The 20,947-nt window shown below is 35.8% G+C and overlaps 1 protein-coding gene across 16 annotated transcripts in view; it reads left to right on the plus strand.

The window, feature by feature from the left end:
* Positions 1–20,947, plus strand: part of Rbp6_3 (RNA-binding protein Musashi homolog Rbp6) — a 436,335-nt gene that overhangs the window by 150,526 nt on the left and 264,862 nt on the right. For all 16 annotated transcript variants that reach the window (XR_008470744.1, XM_054228378.1, XM_054228379.1 and 13 more), the window contains one exon: positions 4,068–4,149. Coding sequence is in view for 15 of the 16 variants with exons in the window: in XM_054228378.1 (XP_054084353.1) it covers positions 4,068–4,149 (82 nt within the window). In the remaining variant the exon portion in view is untranslated. The remainder of the gene's footprint in view (positions 1–4,067; positions 4,150–20,947) is intronic.

Below are 20,947 nucleotides of genomic sequence, written 5' to 3' on the forward strand. Positions count from 1 at the left end.
GCACTGGTCTAGCTATTTTGTTGAATTTGGGAATCGTTTGCCGTGCAATATTTGCGGTTTCCTCAGCCACCTGGTGTTTCTGTGTAAGATTTGCTGGCTAAGTAACTTTTCAACACTCTGTAACTAAGTGTTCTTCAAAGTGTTGGCGAAAACTTTAAATTAAGCAAATTTTATCTACACAACACGAATTTCAACTCATATAAAAATGGGGGTCAATAGAACGTAAAATACATTGTGATTATTTGAAACCGTATCTCTATCGAACAGTGCCCGATGAGGGCAATTGTAAGGCATAATGAACTTGATACGATTCTATATTAAATCTTCATTCGTATAGTATTGTTTAATGCTAGACAGAAAGTTCCTAGTAAATCTTCTAAATATATGAATCAGCAGTACATTTCTCTTATTTCATACGCATATTGAAACATAATATAAGAAAAAATTTTGAACTACGAGTAAATGAATAAGTTCAACGTATTTGGTACGATTTAGTTCTACTTCTAGCAGCATACATTTAGACTTCAAATAACGAAACCAACTTCTCGCTACAAATAACCAATAATTTTACGCTGCCAAAAGTTTAGCCCGCAGTGGCATTGTAGAATTTAGAAATCAATAGATGTCATTGATTGGCTAAGCGGTATAGAGAAGCTAAAAGAAAGCACTATCTTGTAATTCAAATAGACAGGCAGCACTTATGGTGCAAGCCTGCGCTAAAATGTCCTCTTAATCATGCACAATATTATGTCTAACGTTTTATTTAATCAATTAAGATGTATTTCAAAGTAAAAACAAAATGTATATTTGTATTTCCTTTTTTGTCTAAAATTTGGCCTTTGAGTCGTTTCTACCATTGTGAATAGTAAATTTATGTAAAACTGAATTTGGCAGCACTCAGCAAGCAGCGATAACATTTTTAATGAGGTTTCCGCATATCTTCAACTAGATAACTTTGAGGTTGCTTTCACATATACATTTTTGAAGATAGCGGGCAGAGAAGTGACCAATCGATGACAGCAAATGTTGCCATTGCTCAATTTGTTTAAATGGTTTTGTACAACTCTTGTTTTTCAGTTGTAATTTTTCATAATGTAAAAGATCAAAATTAATATCCACCTACTAATAATAGTCTACCTAATTATAAATAATAATATTTGACTGTGATTTCGAGTTAGTTGAAGAATAATTCAAATATCTTAAAGTTTATTTTTAATCACTACAAAATATCAAGACTGGCTTACATGCGTTGTATCTTAGCAAGGGCCGACTCGTTTATATGAAAAAAAACCGATTCTAGTTGGTATCCACGGTAAGGTACGGCAGAAACGGACGGTAGAAGCGGTGATGAGTAGTGATAACCGATTGCCATTTTAAAATCATTTATATATATATTAATAAATTATGAGTACATTCAACTGCTTTCATAATCACCGTACCCAAAATTATCGAAGTCGCAACTATAATTAATGGTGCGATCCATCAAGAATTACTGAACTGCTATAGGTACTGTGATCGAACTCATATTATTGAACTGCCATTGCGATTGTAATTCACTGCTATTTACAAAAATTTATCGCAGTTGCTATATGCGATTTTTCAATCATAGTGAAAAAATCATCGGTAGTGAAATATAGCTTATTACTAGTCGTGAGCGTTCATTTAAATTGCGATCTCATAAGTTAGGTCGTATCAGCTGACTCGGTTTACAACTTTGCGTCGTTCACTGATTGCAATATTATCTGTGAAGCCTTTTCTGAAACTACACAGGTTTAGCTAAGTTTACAATACCAAATCGATTCAAAGGGCGGGAGAGAGTATGTCTTTGGATTTATTATGTATTGTTATTATTTTTACATCTTTATCTTTCTATAATCTGTTCCAATACAAATGGTATTTGTTAATGATTTTTTATTTTAGTGGTCTGAAATTTTTTATGCCGAAAATCAAATGTGTGCTAAATTTAGAAGAAACTGGATAATGCATTAAAATTGCCTGTGTATTATACATACATGTATATGTATATGAGTACCTCTTTCAACATTATACGAGCCATACAGCTCTCCATAGAGTGCTATTTAAGTGTGGCATGATGGAATCCGATTACTGCAACTGCGAATATCTATGTATGTTCGTTATTCTTTATTACTGTTGTTGTTGTGAGATACTTTTGCATTTTAATGCACTGTATGGTTATTGCTATTGCTTATGTTCATCAGCTGCTGCTTGTTGGTCTAAAATTTATGAGCCTAAACTGTCATAAACAAATAAATTTTCTGTTTTTATTATTTATAATTAAGCGTGTTACATACTTAAGCAACAACAACAACAAAAACAAGTAAGTAAAGACTAAGTTCGGGCGTAACCGAACATTTTAAACTCTCGCACTTTATTGCTATATTTTTATTTAGATAACACACCATTTGACCCATATATTCGGTTTAAAGTCCAATAGATAAACGAAAATCATCATATATGGTATACATATAGGCTGAGGTAATTCCTGAACTGATTTCACTCATTTTCATCACCAACATACATTATATCTAAGATTATATGCTCATTTAATTTAGCTAAGATATTTCCCATATTAACCGTTTTATAAGCAATGAAGCCCATCGTGTTTTTGAAAATCATATAATTAGGTATATGAGCGCTATGGGAAGTTATGACCCGATTTTAACCATTTCTGGTACAGAGACACACTATTAGAGGAAAAATATTTCCTCTGAATTAAATTAAGATATCTGACAGATTTACCGATATTTTTGGTGAAAAATTACCATTATGCATTGAGTTCTTCACATTGGATGATATAAGATATGCAGTATTTGTGTAAAGTTTTATTTAGTTTTAAAGTTTATTCCGCTATCTTCATTGGTTATATATTATATGTATTTTATAAGCTGGAATTCAAAATTGAGTTAAATGGGAAGTTCTCGTGTTTGTGAACCGATTTCATCTATTTTCCACACGTGTCATCAGGGTGTTAAGAAAATATTATATACCGAATTTCATTGAAATTTATCCAGTAGTTCCTGAGATATGGCTTTTGACCCATAAGTGGGCAATGCAACGCTCATTTGCCATTTTGTACAAAAATCTGAGTGTAGCTTCCTTCTACTATTTATTCTGTAAAATTTAGTGTTTCTAACACTTTAGTAATTTTCAACCTAATTTTGATGAAAAAAAACTCGATACTGATAACTGATATACCAAGTTTCGTCAATATATCTCAATTTTTACTCAAGTTATCCGTTGCACGGACGGACGGACAGACAGACATCCGGATTTGAACTCCACTCTTCAATCTAATCACTTTAATATATATAACCCTATATCTAACTCGTTTAGTTTTAGGACTTACAAACAACCGTTATGTGAACAAAGCTATAATACGCTCTTAGCAACTTTTGTTGCGAGAGTATAACAACAATAAGAAGAGCCATAACTGCAGTGCATTGTCGGGCCAATGTCGATGTGCCAAGCGAGTCTCGCAGCAACTGGTGGTCGTCACCGAGACTTTTACGCATGTATGCGTGAGTTCATGTGTGGTTTTGCCCTCTGGTTCCGAGTCGTTTTTGTGCGACCATGGAGTTTCGCATGCTTTTATTGAATTTTTATTGTATTTTAGATTTATGAGGCGTTCGTATGTGAGAGAGAGGAGACGCTTTTTTGGGAGTCATCGGGCATGTTGCCGCCGCTGATGGTGTGAATGGATAGTTGCTTAGGAGAAATATTGCTGGTTGTTTCAGTGAATGAAGAAGCTACTGAGTGGCTCTTCGAATGTGCATCAACGCGGCTTGGCAGGCCATCAGGCCTGGCGGATAGGCACAACGTTGAGCGGGATAAATTGCTTTGATTAATGTGTTGGTTGGTTTCATGAATTGAAACTCTGCCAAATTGGCTGCGATCTGCCGATTAGGCCAATCATTATATTATGACATATGTATTTCGTCTCATGCTGACATTTATAGAACTAAATTAATTATATATTTACGCTTTTAGTTATTGATCTTATGTGCGGACTTGTTTTAATGTTCCTGCTTTTTGGTGTTTGTTTTCAGAAAGTTTACGAGACTACTTCAGCAGGTTTGGTGATATATCAGAGGCTATGGTCATGAAAGATCCAACGACGCGGAGATCCAGGTGAGTGTAACTGTTTATTAACTTACAGTTATTTTGAAATATTGTCACATTCGTGATTATCGGTTATATCAGTTGCTTGCACTCACTTTTTGGTTGGCATGACTTTGTTTTGAAATTAGTCAGCTGCTTGCGAATAATATATCGCAAATTGATAGCGCAAAATTTGGAAAATTTTAGCTCGAATTATGATCGAAATGAATCTGTAAATAATCAGATGTTGTGCGTTAATGTTGGCTTACAGGTTACATGACTCACAGCTGTTTCGAATTTAAGTTCGGTGCATAATTACAACATCTATAGATAAATAGATGAGAGGTGCAGCAGGGTTGGATGTTCATTCCCAGAGTCTGGTGTTAAATCGGAGTAATTTGCATTGTAACCTGTCCACATACTCTTGTAAAAGCCGCATTCCAATTAGAAAACGTTCTTAAAACAAATCGTTTGTGAATTGATTGTTCTTGTAAGTCGCTTATAAAACAAATATTATTGCCTTCTGCTTCTCAAAGAGGCAAAGATTAACCTTTGAATAGTAGATCTAATAAAAGAAATGTATATGGAACTACAATTCATATAACTCAGACTTTTACTAAAGAAAATATAAAATATACATACATATGTATATGTATTTCTCACATAGATATTGAAACAAATAATAAATAAATAATGGTTATATAAAGGTGGAAAGTGTAAGCTGAAGAATAATTACAAAATAACTCTTCTTAACATTTGATAAAAAGAATTCTTCAAATTTAATTCATACGACCCCATTGATTCTTCCTACAGTGAGACCTCGCTTTGCGTCTTAGATACGTTCCAAATTTTCGCGACTCAAATTGGAACAACGCAAAGTGAATTGCTATTTTCTATTGGAAATCATATAAATGTCAAAGATATGTTACCGTATTTTGTATTGAGTCCTTCGGTATTAATAATAAGAAAATGTAACAAATCAAATGCAAAACTTTATTAATTCATTTAAAAACACAAGAAATACTAGAAATTCAATAAAAATAAAATATTGTTGTTTTAACATTGATTCCTTGTAAAAATTAATATAATTTTTTTCCGTACCAGAAACTTTTGCACTTCCAAAAAAAATTTAAAATCTAAAATCTTTAGAAAATTTAAAAATCACTATCTGAATATATGAGAGCCTTAACTATATTTTCGGTAAAAAATTGATTCGAAACTCTGCGGTCCTCATGTTCGATATATGGGGCTTTGAAGTTTTCAACATAACCTTTGTATGGGAGTGGGCGTGGGGTGAGATGGGCGTGGTTATAATCCGATTTACTCCATTTTTAGACTGTATAAGGAAGTGAATGAAGTAAACGACTCCTGAGAGTTTCGTTGATATAGCTTTATTAGTTTACGAAATACAGTGGAACTTCTATAACTCGATCTTTAGAATTGGCAATAGCGTTAAGAAATCAACTTTCATACTAATTTCCTTCTATAACTTGAACTTCCATAACTCGAACTCTTGAATTGACACTAGAAGTCAAATTTCATACAAATTTCCTTCCATAAATCGAACTTTTCCACCAGGACATAATACAAAATTTAAAATTTTACTAACGAGACAGAGTTTTAAAAGAATCTATCTATATGGTATGGAGACGAACAAAAAATATAATAAATAATCCATAAGTGTAGATTGCATAAATCATGTCACAAAGGCATGGGATACAGATGTCAAGAGCCAAACAATATCAAATTGCAACAAACAAAATTACTGAATACAAGTTTTAACGTACTTACATAAATCTTTATGCGAATTAAATAAGTAAAACTGAGTATAAAACTATATTTTACAGCTTTTTGAAGAATTGTATGTTTTGATGAAAATTCTATAACTAGATCATGCTGATTTGAGTTAGAGAAGTTCCAATGTATTTACAAAAAACTTAATAGGGGAAGGGGTCACGCCCACTTTCCCAAAGAATTTACATCCATATATTCCTATTCCAAGAACAAGCCTTTATACCAAATTTCATTATCATAACTTTACTTATGGGTTAGTTATGTCCCTTTATATGTTTTCGGTTTTGTGGACGTGGCAGTGGCAGTGGTCCGATTTCACCCGTCTTCGAACTTAACCTTCTTATGGTGCCAAGAAACACGTGTACCAAGTTTCATCAATATATCTCAATTTTTACTCAAGTCATCCGTTGCACGGACAGACATCCATATTTCAACTCCACTCGCCATCCGGATCATTTTTATATATATGTATGAATCCATACCTAACTCTTTTATTTTTGGGTGACACAAACAACTGTTATGTGAACAAAACATACAACTCTCTTTAGCAACTTTGTTGCGAAAGTATAAAAACGCAGCGTAACGACGCATCGAGGTCTGAGTGATACTTGATATATGAATTATCAATAATGATAGAATACAAGATTACGACATTTGTTTACTGTTAGCTTTGCCTTACAAAAATTATAAACTATTAAAATTGTCGTCGATTATGCGAGCATAATATTTTTAAGAAATTTGAAATATTAAATGAAAAACTAATGTTAAGGGAAAAAATCTCGGTAGAAAATATTCCAAAGCCAGAAATATTTCATATTGAGAAATATTTAAGTTGAGGGATTTCCGACCAGACGTTTGTACTCGTATATGTCTAAGGAATACAAAATGTTAAATCTGATTAAGAAGGGGTTAAAGTAAAAATAAAGCAAAGTTTACCAAATTTATGGAGAGCTTAAACGAAGTAACTTCAGCTGCAGCAAGTAAACTAAATCAACCAGGAAGAACGCAACATAATCGAATAAGAACAGGAAATATGTGAACAAAGCGATGGGAAACAAAACAATACGAAATAAAACACTAAAGTTATCCCTGTAGAACGTTGTGCCAATGGGCATTGGTCAGTAATTGTGGTTGAAATAGCAGCACCACCTCGAAGAACTACTTAGAAATGCGAAACGGTGCTTTGTGCGAAGCCGAGTGTATGTATTCGATGTGTATAACATATGCATACATAAATATAGAAGTAATTTGTGGAGATTTGGGACTTTTTCATTTAAAATTTTTGGCTGGACTAGTTTGATTCGCAGCGAGAAATACGTCTTGCCGATTCTGATCCGGGAGAGTCAATCTATAAGCCTTCAAATAACTTAAATGATATATTCTTCCAGTATAAGGCATTTTTATACTCACGCAACAAAAGTTGCTAAGAGAGTATTACACTTTTGTGCACACAATGGTTGTTTGTAAGTCATTAAACTAAACAAGTTAGATATAGGGTTATATATATCAAAATGATCAAGTCTCAAGTAGTAAAAATTGAGATAGCTTGACGAAACTAGGTACACATGTTCCTTAGGACCGTGAGAGGGTTGCCCACGAAATGGCGAAAACCGAAAACACATAAAGTTTCCTAATTAAGCCATAAATAACGTTATAAAAGTAAAATTTGGTACAAAGTCCCTGTAAGATCCATATTTGGATGTAATTTTTTTGGGGGAAGTGGCCGTGGCCACATGGAAAATGGGAGTAGCATCGCCCACTTATGGGTTAAAAACCATATCTCAGGAACTACTAGACAGATTTCAATGAAATTCGGTATATCATATTTTCATGACACCCTGATGACACGTTTGGAAAATGGATGACATCGGTTCACAACCATGACAACTTCCCATATAACTCAATTTTGAATTCCATCTTATTCCTCCCTTTTATAATATATACATACGTAAGGAACCCATCAAGATAGCGAAATAAAATTTGACACAAATACTGTATATGTACTGTGGCATCACTTTTCAATGGCTCGGATATCGAATATGAAGAACTCAGTGTTTTATGGTAATTTTTAAACCAAAATATCGGTAAATATAATAGTGTGTCTTTGTATCAGAAATTGTTTAAATCGGGTGATAACTTCCCCTAGCTTTCATATACATAATTATAGGATTTTCAAAAATACGATGGGCTTCATAGCTTATAAATCGGTTAATATAGGAAATATCTTAGCCAAATCAAATGAGCATATAATCTTAGATATAATGTATGTTGGTGGGGAGAATGAGTGCAATCGGTTCAGGAATTACCTCAACCTATATACTATATAGGATGATTTTCGTTTTTCTATTGGACTTTATGCCAAATATATGGGTCAAATTGTGTGTTGTCTTAATAAAAATATAGCAATAAATTGCGAGAGTATAAAATGTTCGGTTGCACCCGAACTTAATCTTTCCTTACTTGTTATATTTGTAAATATTAAAAAGGAGACACGCGTGCTCAATGTATGTAGCTAGACAAGTTTGTACTTAACATACATGTTTTCGCTGCGGTTTTGCGTCAGCTGTCCGTCCTTGATAAGCGGCAAGCGAACCACATTGCAATTCGGAACAGGCGGTCAAATTAAATGAGAACATAAATTAATTTGCGGATTTTTAATGTCAAACAATTGTGATAGTTTTTGTTAATTAATATTTTATATTTTTATACTCTCGCAACAAAAGTTGCTAAAGAGAGTATTCTAGTTTTGTCCACATAACGGTTGTTTGTAAGTCCTAAAAATAAACGAGTTAGATATAGGGTTATATATAACAAAGTGATCAGGGTGACGAGTAAAGTTCAAATCCGGATGTCTGTCTGTCCGTCCGTCCGAGCAAGCTGTAACTTGAGTAAAAATTGAGATATCTTAATGAAACTTGGAACACGTATTCCTTGGCACCATAAGAAGGTTAAGTTCGAAAATGGGCGGAATCGGACCACTGCCACGCCAACAAAATGGCGATAACGAAAAACACATAAAGAGCTATAACTAAGCCATAAATAAAGTTATGATAATAAAATTTGGAACATAGGATCGCATTAGGAAGGGGCACATTCGGATGTAATTTTTTTGGAAAAGTGGGCGTGACCCCGCCCCCAAATAGGTTTTTTGTATATATCTTGCAAACCAATAAACCTATATAAACCAAACTTTCTGAATTCGTTTCTTTTAGCCGTTTCCTTATACAGTGCAAAAATGAAAGAAATCGGATAATAACCACGTCCCCTTCCTATACAAAGGTTGGGTTGAAAATGACTAAAAGTGCGTTAACTCACTAACGAGAAACGTCAGAAACACCAAATCTTACAAAAGAAATGCCAGAAGGAAGCTGCACTGAGATTTTTTTACAAAATGGAAAATGGGCGTGGCGTCGCCCACTTATGGGTCAAAAACCATATCTCAAGAACTACTCGACAGATTTCAATGAAATCGGTATATAATATTTTTTTGACACCCTGATGACACTGGTGAAATATGGGCGAAATCGGTTTACAACTACGCATAGTTCCCATATAACTCAATTTTGAATTTCATCTGATTCCTTCACTTTATAAGATATACATAAGGAACCAATGAAGATAGCGAAATAAAACTTTACACAAATACTGTATTTGAGCTGTGACATCACTTGTGAAAAAATTGTCAAAATCGGACCATGACTTTTCAAGGCCACTGATATCAAAAATGAAGAACTCAGTGCCTAAGGGTAAATAGGTAAATATAGGTAAATCTCTAAATAAATTGCGAGAGTATAGAATGTTCGGTTGCACCCGAACTTAGCCTTTCCTTACTTGTTTTTTATTTAAATTTTCTTTGATTTTATATCTTTAATTAAGGCTCCTTTCCGATCAATTGTGTTATAATTTGGAATGCTGTAATACAATGGAACTTCCATAACACGATGTTCTCCATAACTCGAACTCTTGAATTGGCAATAGAAGTTAAATTTCATAAATTTTCTTCCATAAATTGAACTTTTCGACCAAGGCATAATACAAAATTTAAAATTTAGAATTCCTATGGAGAATATCCAAATTCCTATGGAGCCAAACAATAGCAAACTGCAAATAACAAAATTAAAAAATACATGTTTTAACGTATATAAACACAAAACTTTATGCGAAGTAAATAAATAAAATTGTGTATAAAACTATATTTTGCAGTTTTTTAACAAATTGCATATTTTAATGAAAATTAAAATTCTATAACTCGAAGTCTTTCTCTAAATCGAAGTTTTTTTTTTAGATTATGGTGATTCGATTTAGGGAAGTTCCACTGTAGTTTTCAAGAGTATGATGGTTCACATGGTTCAATGGAGGAATTTTGTGCTTCGGTGATTTATTCCATTATTGAATAAACATTTTCGAAAAAAATGTATGTGCTTTAAAAATGATTTACACAAGAAGGCAAAGTGCTTGTATATACATACATATGTATATTGCACGTAAATGCAGATAGTTTTGTGGGGAGCCCAAAGCGAATATAAAATCCACAAACCGCTGACGAGTTTTTATATAACTTGCTTATATGCTGCAAGTACAAAATATGTTGTTTTTTTTTATTTAGCATTTTTAAGAGAGGGCAGGGAAGAATTCCTAGACGGACGTTGCTGTCTTTCCTTGGTTTAACATAAAAAGCGGCATAAAATCCCATAAAAATGAGACATAGCTTGCGTAATGTTCCTTTAAACTGTCACAAAATCGATTAATTTTAATAAAAGGCTAATTTAAATCTCCCTATCCGCAACGCTGAAGGATTGGATTAAATAATGTATGTATGTATAGAGGAGCGACTTCTTACGGACATTCGGAAGCTATTACTATTTCTGTGAGCTGAGTTACCTGAATATTCCTCGGACGGTCGTTAAACCGTTATTTATGGCTAACATAAAATAATTTTTTGCCATATGCTCCCATGTTGTATCGCACATTTCTGAATTCTTCATAAATATATTTTAATATCTCGTATGTATGTTTATTTCAGATTATGCAATATATATCTTTTGAAAATAAGTCCTGCTATCGTAGCCTTTCTACACTTTTTATTGTTACTTGTAAATATATTTTGACCATTCTTTTAGCCATATTAACTTAACTATAGACACATTCGGACCTAACATCACTAAGATATTCTTATAAACATGTAAGGATAGGCTAAGTTCGGGTGCAACCGAACATTTTATACTCTCGCAATTTATTTAGAGATTTACCTATATTTTCGGTGAAAAATTACCCTTAGGCACTGAGTTCTTCATGTTTGATATCAGGGGCCTTGAAAAGTCATGGTCCGATTTTGACAATTTTACAACAAGTGATCTCACAGCTCAAATACAGCATTTGTGTAAAGTTTTATTTCGCTATCTTTATTGGTTCCTTATGTATACATTATAAAGTGAAAGGATCAGAAGGATTCAAAATTGAGTAATATGGGATGTAGGCGTAGTTGTGAACCGATTTCATCCATTTTCCACACGTGTCATCAGGGAGCCAAGAAAATATTATATATCGAATTTCATTCGAATCTGTCGAGTAGTTCCTGAGGTATGGTTTTTGACCCATAAGTGGGCGAGGCCACGCCCATTTTCCATTTTGTAAAAAAATCTCAGTGCAGCGTCATTTTGCCATTTCTTATGTAAAATTTGGTGTTTCTGACGTTTCTCGTTAGTGAGTTAACTCTCGCAACAAAAGTTGCTAAAGAGAGTATTATAGTTTTGTCCACATAACGGTTGTTTGTTAGTCCTAAAACTAAACGAGTTAGATATAGGGTTATATATACCAAAGTGATCAGGGTGACGAGTAAAGTTCAAATCCGGATGTCTGTCCGTCCCTGAGTAAAAATTGAGATATCTTAATGAAACTTGGAACACGTATTCCTTGGCACCATAAGAAGGTTAAGTTCGAAAATGGGCGGAATCGGACCACTGCCACGCCCAAAAAAGGGCGATAACCAAAAACACATAAAGAGCTATAACTAAGCCATAAATAAAGTTATGAAAATAAAATTTGGAACATAGGATCGCATTAGAGAGGGGCACATTTGAATGACATTTTTTTGGAAAAGTGGGTGTGTCCCCGCCCCCAAATAGGTTTTTTTGTTTATATCTTGCAAACCAATAAAGCTATATAAACCAAACTTTCTGCAGTCGTTTCTTTTAGCCGTTTCCTTATACAGTCCAAAAATGAAAGAAATCGGATAATAACCACGCTTAATAAAATTACTAAAAGTGGTTTCACTAACGAAAAACGTCAGAAACACTAAATTTCACATAAGAAATGGCAGATGGAAGCTGCACTCACGCTTTTTTACAAAATGGAAGATGTGCGTGGCGTCGCCCACTTATGGGTCAAAAACCATATTTCCGAAAGTACTCGACTAATATCAATTAAACTTGGTTTGTAATATTTTCCTTATATCCCAATGATATGCTGTGAAAACTTTGAATTCGACCTGAATAGTTTACTTTACAATATGTAAAGTAAGCACTAGTGAAGATATCGGAACAGAACTTTGCACAAATAGCACAAAATGTTTATAGTGTGGCTGGCCCTTTCTAAAAATCGCCGAAATCGAACCATAGGTTTTTAGGACCCCATATATCGAACATGAGAACCTCGGTGCTTCTAACATAATATTAGGGTTTCCAACTTTCAATGGAGTTTATACCATATATATGACGAATATGTGGGTCAAATTGTGTGTTATATAATCTTAAATAAATAAATAGCGAGAGTATAAAATGTTCCGAACTGAACTTAGCCCTTCCTTACTTGTTTTATATCAAAATTATTAGGATGACGAGACGAGTTGAATTGCTGGCTGTCTATCCTTATCTTAAAAAAAACTTGGTACACAGGTTCCTTGGTATCATAAGATGATTGATATTGAAGATGAGCTATAAATTATACCTATAATATATGTATAATTTCAGTATACAAGTTCACCAGTGGTTCACCAAAACCCAATTTTTGTCCGAAGCCGATGCCGGAGCCGGCCAGTTGGCAAAGTATCGACCGATGCCGATTCTTTCATGAACAAATTTATTAAGTAAACTAGTATAGTAACAAAATAAAAACAAAAACAAATATAATACATCACAAAATAAGTAAAAAATCAGTTCATATGTAAATATGAAAGTTTTTATCAATTCAATTAGTATTCAAATAAAAAAAATACAGTGGCTCACAGCCAAGGTGATGCAACCGTACAATAAATACTAAATCAAGTATTACTTGAAAACTAAATACATTTTCGAAAGAATTAAATACCACTTAACAGCGGCAGATATACACATTGCTTGTATGCTTTAAAAAATAGATAATAGTTATTTTATTTATCTACAACAGAAACAAACTACAGCATAATATTGCATCTCACAGCGAAAATGCAGTAACAAAAAAAGAAAATGCATTGCAATTTTTTAAGGATTTTAGATCGATTAGTAGGTACTTTGTGGGATGCCTCTTACTATCTATAACTGATCTCATATGTACGTTTCAGCATGGATTTTACCAATTTATTTGTATAGTTTGGAGCAATTTTATTCCGTTCTGTTTGCAGGGCGTTGAAAGGCTTTATTTCTAATTTGGTATTTTCGCATATCTCGTTACAAAACAGACCACAGATTCTCAATTGCATTCAAATCTGAAGATTGCGTTTATGAAGATTGAATTTATGCTTCGGCTCTTTAATTTGATAATTCCGAAAGTTATCAAAAGTATTTAATTTCGCTGCATTTTGTAGCACAATGTTCAGATACACACTCTTGTACATAGTACAATCCATGAATTCCAATGCATCCCCACACCATTACATGCCCTCCACCATGTTTTACGGTTCTACGTAGATTTTGCGGTTGTAGCTCAGGAATTGCTTTTGCCTTTGTATGGACTCCACAAATATCTATTTTTATCCGATCAAAACAGGCTGAAATTACTCTCATCTGCAAAAATTACGGTAATACAGAAGCTTTCAGGCTTATATAACTGTTCGTTTGCAACCTTCAACCTTACTAACTTACTCTCCCAGTTGCCAATAGCAACAAGGATTACTATGCGAGTGCATTAGGAAATTATCTTCAAAATCTCAACAAGTTGCTGAACAAAACTGTGCATATATGAAATAAATCGGATGATTCAAAATAATGTAATAATAAATGTAAAACAAAAATAATGAAGTTCTTTATACTGGACTTAATATTAACATCGTGAGTTGAACAGAAGATTTAATATTTTAGGCTCTGAAGAAATCAAAAAAGTAAGAAAACATTAATGAATTTTGTGGCCGATACTGGCCGATGATGCCAAGGTTGATTAATCGGTCGGACTCTCGTTTACAACTTTACGTGACGTGGCCCCAACCACTAATAGGTTTTTTGTATACATACATATATACCCAAAAAACTTACTTAGAACATGCCCCTTTTACGTCTAAATATAACTACGACCACCTCGCATGTAAAGGTTATGTTGAAAACTACTAAAAATACTTTTACTCATTAACGAAAACCACCAGAAGCACTAAATTTTATGTAGATTACGCCAGGTCCAGCGTAGACACGAAAAATGCGGGCAGATCACAAATTCAGACATATGTTGGAAAATGTAGACGCCCAATGTAATCACGATTTTGCGATAATGCGTTAACCTCTACCTCGCAGCATCGCACTCAATGCTTGAAAATCAAACTCGTGTGATTTTGACATTTCTATTGAAATTATAATTTCGGTAGTTGAAAAGAGAAATATTTTGTGAAATAAAGGACAAAATATCCTTCTTTCTAAAAAAAAATGCCAAACAAGACCATTTCCACTTTTTGTACGATATTGTGGGCCCGCACACATCGGTAAATCGTGCCCGTGTCTACGCTGGAGGTGGCGCTATAGTACAGAAGAATTCATTCAGATTGCTAGAAAAAATAATGGGAAACTGCCTACATCCCATTAACACAATTTACAATCAATCTGATTAATGTGCCTTTCTACCGAAAATGGGTAATGTTTTCAAACATCTTTTTCTTCTTGACTGACGTAGACAACGCTTACGTGGTAATAGCCGAGTCCACAAAAGCGCGTCATTTATTCCTTGTTTTGACAGTTTGGCGCCAATTGGTAATACCAAGTCTTTTTATTTTTTTATTATGCAACTCATCGTTCCATCGTCTGCGGTATTTGCCGTTTCCAATGTTCACCGGACCATAAATCTTTCGTAAATCACGATAGTGAGTCACTTTGTCTCAAACGTCGTGTGGTACCGAACGGTTCCGAGAGATCCTTCCCGATCCTGACGGATCTTTTGTTATTGCTCAACGTCATTTTACACAGCCGTATTAGTTTTGCGGGGATACCAAAATCAGACGTCGCGGCATAGAGGCAGCTCCTTTTCGTACTATCAAAGACAGCTTTGAAATCGATAAAAAGGTGGTGTGTATCGATTTTTCTGTCTCGGGTCTTTTCCACTTTCAGTTCGTTGATAGTTTAGAATTTAGTCTTTGCTATCCGATTTTCTTCATGGTCGGGTAATGAAACATAAATTCCATCGTCATCGAAGTGTTTCATCTATAAACCCAGTATGCCGTGGACATCCGTTACCAGATTACTTCCTTAGTCCCTACAGTTCCTCAGATTTTCATAAAATTTTCAAGGATTACCCATGTTGGCCAGCTTTTCAAGATTTTCATCTTCCAACCCGCATGTGTTTTTTCTCCACTGCGAAACGACAATTCTCATCGTACCAACTGTTTTTTGGCGTTGCCGAAGACCAATTGCTTCAGTTGCAGCGGTACGCAAAGAGTTTGAGATGCCGTTCCACAGCTCCCTTATATCGAGATGCTGATGAGTGCTCTCAGAGAGCAGGAGTGCAAGTTGAGTAGAAAATCGTTCGTCTGCCTGTCGCGATTGCATCTTTTCAACGCCGAACCTTCCTTGTGTTTGTTGGCGTATGCGTATCTTCGCTGCTACCAGATAGTAGATGTCACAAGAACCCACGTTCTTCCGTCCTTGTACCGTCCATCGCACTTCTGGATAGCGATGATGTCCGGACATTCAAGATGCATGGAATAAAATCATGATCCTTAAAATGTTTACAGGGGTCGTCGTCAAAAGCAGGGTTTCTCATCCGAGGTTCTGTTTCATCTTTCATTTTGGAGGTTTTTTTATATGGTTTTATGTCCCAAACCCTACGCACAACCACAGAAGCTGGCTTCGCCTTCTCACTTTAGCTCGCCTCCAAACGGATGTCTGTTGGCTACCCAGAGGATAATTGCTAAAACCAGATAATAAAACTCTGGATAATAATAAAACCAGAAGTCGTGAGCTATTTGAGTCATATGCGAAAGAATCGTTCCTGGCCACTCCCAATTTAATGACAGTCAGAAATTGTCCTATCTTGCGTGAACTTCTACATATGACCCCATCTCCCTAGAACGGCTGTAGTAGATTAAGTTCTTAATTCTTTAAGGTAGTCTTCAAATGATGCACTACATGCCAAAATTTCTGTTTTTTGAATATATACAGTATGGAATGCCTTTATATGGGCTCATTGTAAAGCTACACAATTGTGCCTGCAATTAGGCGAAAGAGAGATTGGATTTAAATGTGGCGACCGCAATAAGCACTGGAAGGTGCCACTTGTTCGTTTGCTATTGTGAAAGTAACTTGTGTCAGAAGCGCAAAGGTATAATAATAAAGAAGTATAGATTTGTGACGCGGATTTAGTTGATTGTGAGAGTTTAGCCAGCTTAACGCTTATCCTCTGCAGCCACCTTTAATTTACCGGTCTTTTCTGCTCGAGCGTCCCAGTGCACTTGTGGAGGATACTGCGATTGCAGTGGCTTTGTGTTACATATGTCTGTCCACTTCCGACATCTCATTTCAACCTCCGTTGGCGACTACTTAAGGCAACTAATGCAACGCAATAAAAATTATAAAAAACTAATTCACAACACTCAAAGAGCAACGCACAAGTAGCACAATTATGCGGCTGAATAGCCGTCGTTAAATAAAAGAAGTAGGAATAACTGAAGAGGACGGCACAAATAGGTGGCAGGAAGTATAGTTAAGCCACCATTATCATCTCCACCCTTCCAAAATCTCCCTGAAACCTGCGAGTAGACTGCGCTTAGAATTTTTCAAAATAACAAGACCGAGAAAAAGACACGTCGCATGAGATGTGTTTCTTATGAGCTGTTAACCAGCGGGCAACTTATCTGCGGTGCCGCACTGTACGTATTCAAATTTTTAAGTCCAAGATAGACAGTAAAACAGCGTTTGAATGGCGAATGCTCGTTGGCGGGAATATGCAAGTCACCATTGTAGGCATAGCTTTGGCACGTCTTGTGTTCTTGGCTGCATCTGCACCCCTGTGTGTTTTCATTCGGCCTTTCTCAGTTAAGTGGCATCGCGTCAAGTACCTTACGCTGATTTGTTCCTCCACATTCTAATACATGTATTTTTTTATTTTCTTCACAAGTTTTTCTTGGTCTATAGAGGTGTACCCTGCCATAAGCCGCCTATTCGACCTCAAAACAAGTCCTTGAGCACGCAGCAACCGCCAAGATGCGAAAGGAAAATGAAAGCATTCAAAATGGTGCATATAGTATAAATAAGGAATTTTATTACAATAAGAGTGTAAGAAACGTGTACCAGCAGTCTAACAGATGCGTATATAGCTGATGGTTTGAGAGCGATTCTCGTGAAGAAGCACTCGTAAGTATGAAGGACTGTGCATAAAATAAAAACAACACGTAAGTGCACGCACTCTGACAATGCAAGAGACAAGACGCACCCGTGCAACCAAAACAGTGGCACAGGGTGTGTCTAACACGAAGCTCTTGTTTTAATACATATGTATATTTCCAACGGTGTGTTATATTTTTTTAAACCTTCGCGTGGTTCGCATTTTTAGTCACCGCTTTAATTCATTAAGCGAATTAAGCAGAGATTGCTGCCTAAAACTGTTCAATGGAAGATTCGGGTTCAAATAACTTTCTCTTTGCAATGCTTTAAGGAACAAATAAATCCAAGATCTTTACACCATTATGGCAGTCAGTCTTTACAACCGTCTCATCATTCCATCGTCTGCGGTATTCGCCGTTGCCAATGTAAATAGGAACCATAAATCTTCCGCAAAACCTTTCTCTCGAGAACTCTTATTGCCGTCTCAACGGATGTTGACATTGTCCATTGTTGATACTGGTGCCTAGGTATACAAAATTATCTACGACTTCAAAGTTATAAGTGACGTGGGAGCCAAGACTCAAATGCGCGGACTATTTGTTTGATGACAGGAGATATTTCGTCTTGTCCTCATTCACCTCCAGACCCATTCGCTTCGCCTCCTTATCTATGCGGGGAAAAAGCAGAACAAACGCCGCAGTTGTTGCTTCCGATGATATCGATTACAGCGAAGTCGATCAGCCTCAGGCCATTTGGCGATGTTTCATCATGGATGCTTAATTTTCCGACTGTTGTGCCAAAGACACCTTCATTACCCACCCTAGCGTTGAAATCGCCAAGCACGATTTTGACATCGAGGCGGGGCAGCGCTCATAGGTACGTTCTAGGCGCTCATAGAAAGTATCTTTGATCACATCGTCCTTTTCTTCCATAAGCGATATGTTGAAGAATCTCGCTTTGATGCGGATTGTGGCTAGACGTTCATCCACCGGAGTGAATTCCAGGACTCGACGACGTCTCTCCCACACCGAATTCTCGCACCTTTATATGGCCGCTGTACGAGGGCTGAATATTTATCAACGAAAATCGTTTTATTGTTTTTCAAAATATTTTCCATTAAGATTTGTACACTTTTGCATGCGCTCAAACCAATTTTCGAAGCACTTTTTTTGAGCGATTGTCAAATTGTGCGCTTAGTGTTGCCTAGGTCAGAAATATATATAGCAGCCCTCATAGTCTCATAGTCTTCCGTCTTTGTCCCGTCCATCGGACTTCTTGGATGGCGGTGTCAGCCTTAACTTCTACGTATTACTCCATCCTCCAGGTGGTGTGACATCACTCATTTAAAAATTATCAAAATCGAACTAAAAATCTTCGACACCCCAGATATCGAACATGAAGAACTCAGTACCAATGAATAATTTCTTACCGAAAATTTTTGGTAAAGCTTTCAGATATTTTAAAGATATTGGTAAAGCCTTCAGATGTCAGAGGGAATATTTTTCTTACTCCTTCTCCTAGCTCACATGTATCTAGTATTAGGGTTTCCAAACATCCGGTTGTTTTTATAACGTACATATCTATTAATATGCGAAATATTTTGAACAAGAGAGCAAATACATTGAAATAGGCTACACCAAGCAAATTGTACCTTAATCAGAGCAACTTTGGCAGAAACATTTATTGGGTGTATTGTGACTAAGCGCAACATTTTTCTGCACATAGATTACACTAATTTCCAGAAGAGATTCATGATGTGATATTTCATTGTTTGCGCCAGTTTGTTTACTCGCTCTTCAGTTAATTCCTGTCATAACGAGTGCTCTGGTTTTGTAGATAGGCTCACGTTCACAATTATTTTAAAAATTTCCACCTCTAACATTTGCTAATATCACAAAATAACGGCAAGTTGCGGAAACATCCATTAACGAGCGGTTGCGTTCAACGCATCGCCATAAATTTCGCAACTTTTACACACGACCAACTCTTCAAAACAATAGCATTCCAAGCGTCAACGAAAGTGGGGAGGCTCTGCAGAACGGTGAAATGATAACCATGCTCGGTGGCATGGTGGTGTGTGAATTCGAATTGTCGGCTGCCAAACAAGCACCAATTGCTGAAACAACCGTCTGTTGTACGAACACACGCCCTCACCGCACCTCCAACGGCAGCATATAGGGGTAATTATTTTGCCCCATTTAGGAATCTGCGACAGTTGTGCACGCCGCTCACGATGCGTGCATTTAATGTGCCTCATTACCCGGATTTAGTCTCTTCCAACTTCCCAGACTCACTTGAGTTGTTACTGCTGGGCTTCAAAGCAAAACATCCAGAATTGCTATTCCAATTGCTTTATACCGGCAAAATCAGCAAAAAGCACGGCATCAGCTCATTCATCTTTTTAATTGAATTTGTCTCTAATACTGGCTGCTGTTATTATGATGCTGTTGCTGGCTGGTTGAAATGTACGCTGGGCTGTAAACTACACAGTGTCATCATATAATTTCTTGTACAAAGTAGAGAACTACTTAAACAAATTACGGTTATTTTCCGAAAAAAGTGGAAAAGTATCAATTTCTCGATGAAATTTCCAATAGGCAGTAATAACTCAGTTGGTAAAGGGTAATAGTTAAAGTACATAATCTACCATTTTTATACTCTCGCAACAAAGTTGCTAGAGAGTATAATAGTTTTGTTCACATAACGGTTGTTATGTGACACCCAAAACTAAACGAGTTAGATATAGGGTTATATATACCAAAGTGAATAGGGTGAAGAGTGGGGTTCAAATCCGAATGTCTGTCTGTCCGTCCATCCGTCTGTGCAAGCTGTAACTGGAGTAAAAATTAAGATATCTTGATGAAACTTGGCACACTTATTTCTTGGCACCATAGGAAGGTTGCTTTCGAAAATGAGCAAAATCGGACCACTGCCACGCCCACAAAATGGCGAAAACCGAAAACACATAAAGTGCCATAACTAAGTCATAAATAAAGCTATGGAAATAAAATTTGGTATGAAGGATCGCACTATGAAGGGGCATATTTGGATGTAATTCTTTTGGGGAAGTGGGCCCCGCCCCCAAATAGGTTTTTTGTACATATCTCGCAAATAAATAGAGCTATATAAACCAAGCTTTCTGCTTTTTTTAGCCACTTCTTAATACAGTCCAAAAATTAAAGAAATCGGATAATAACCACGCCCACCTCACATACAAAGGTTAGGTTGAAAATTATTAAAAGTGGGTTAACTCACGAGAAACGTCAGAAACACTAAATTTCACATAAGAAATGGAAGATGGAAGCTGCACTCAGATTTTTTTA

Source organism: Zeugodacus cucurbitae, chromosome 4 (genome assembly GCF_028554725.1).
Source record: "Zeugodacus cucurbitae isolate PBARC_wt_2022May chromosome 4, idZeuCucr1.2, whole genome shotgun sequence".
Classification (NCBI taxonomy): Eukaryota; Metazoa; Arthropoda; class Insecta; order Diptera; family Tephritidae; genus Zeugodacus; species Zeugodacus cucurbitae.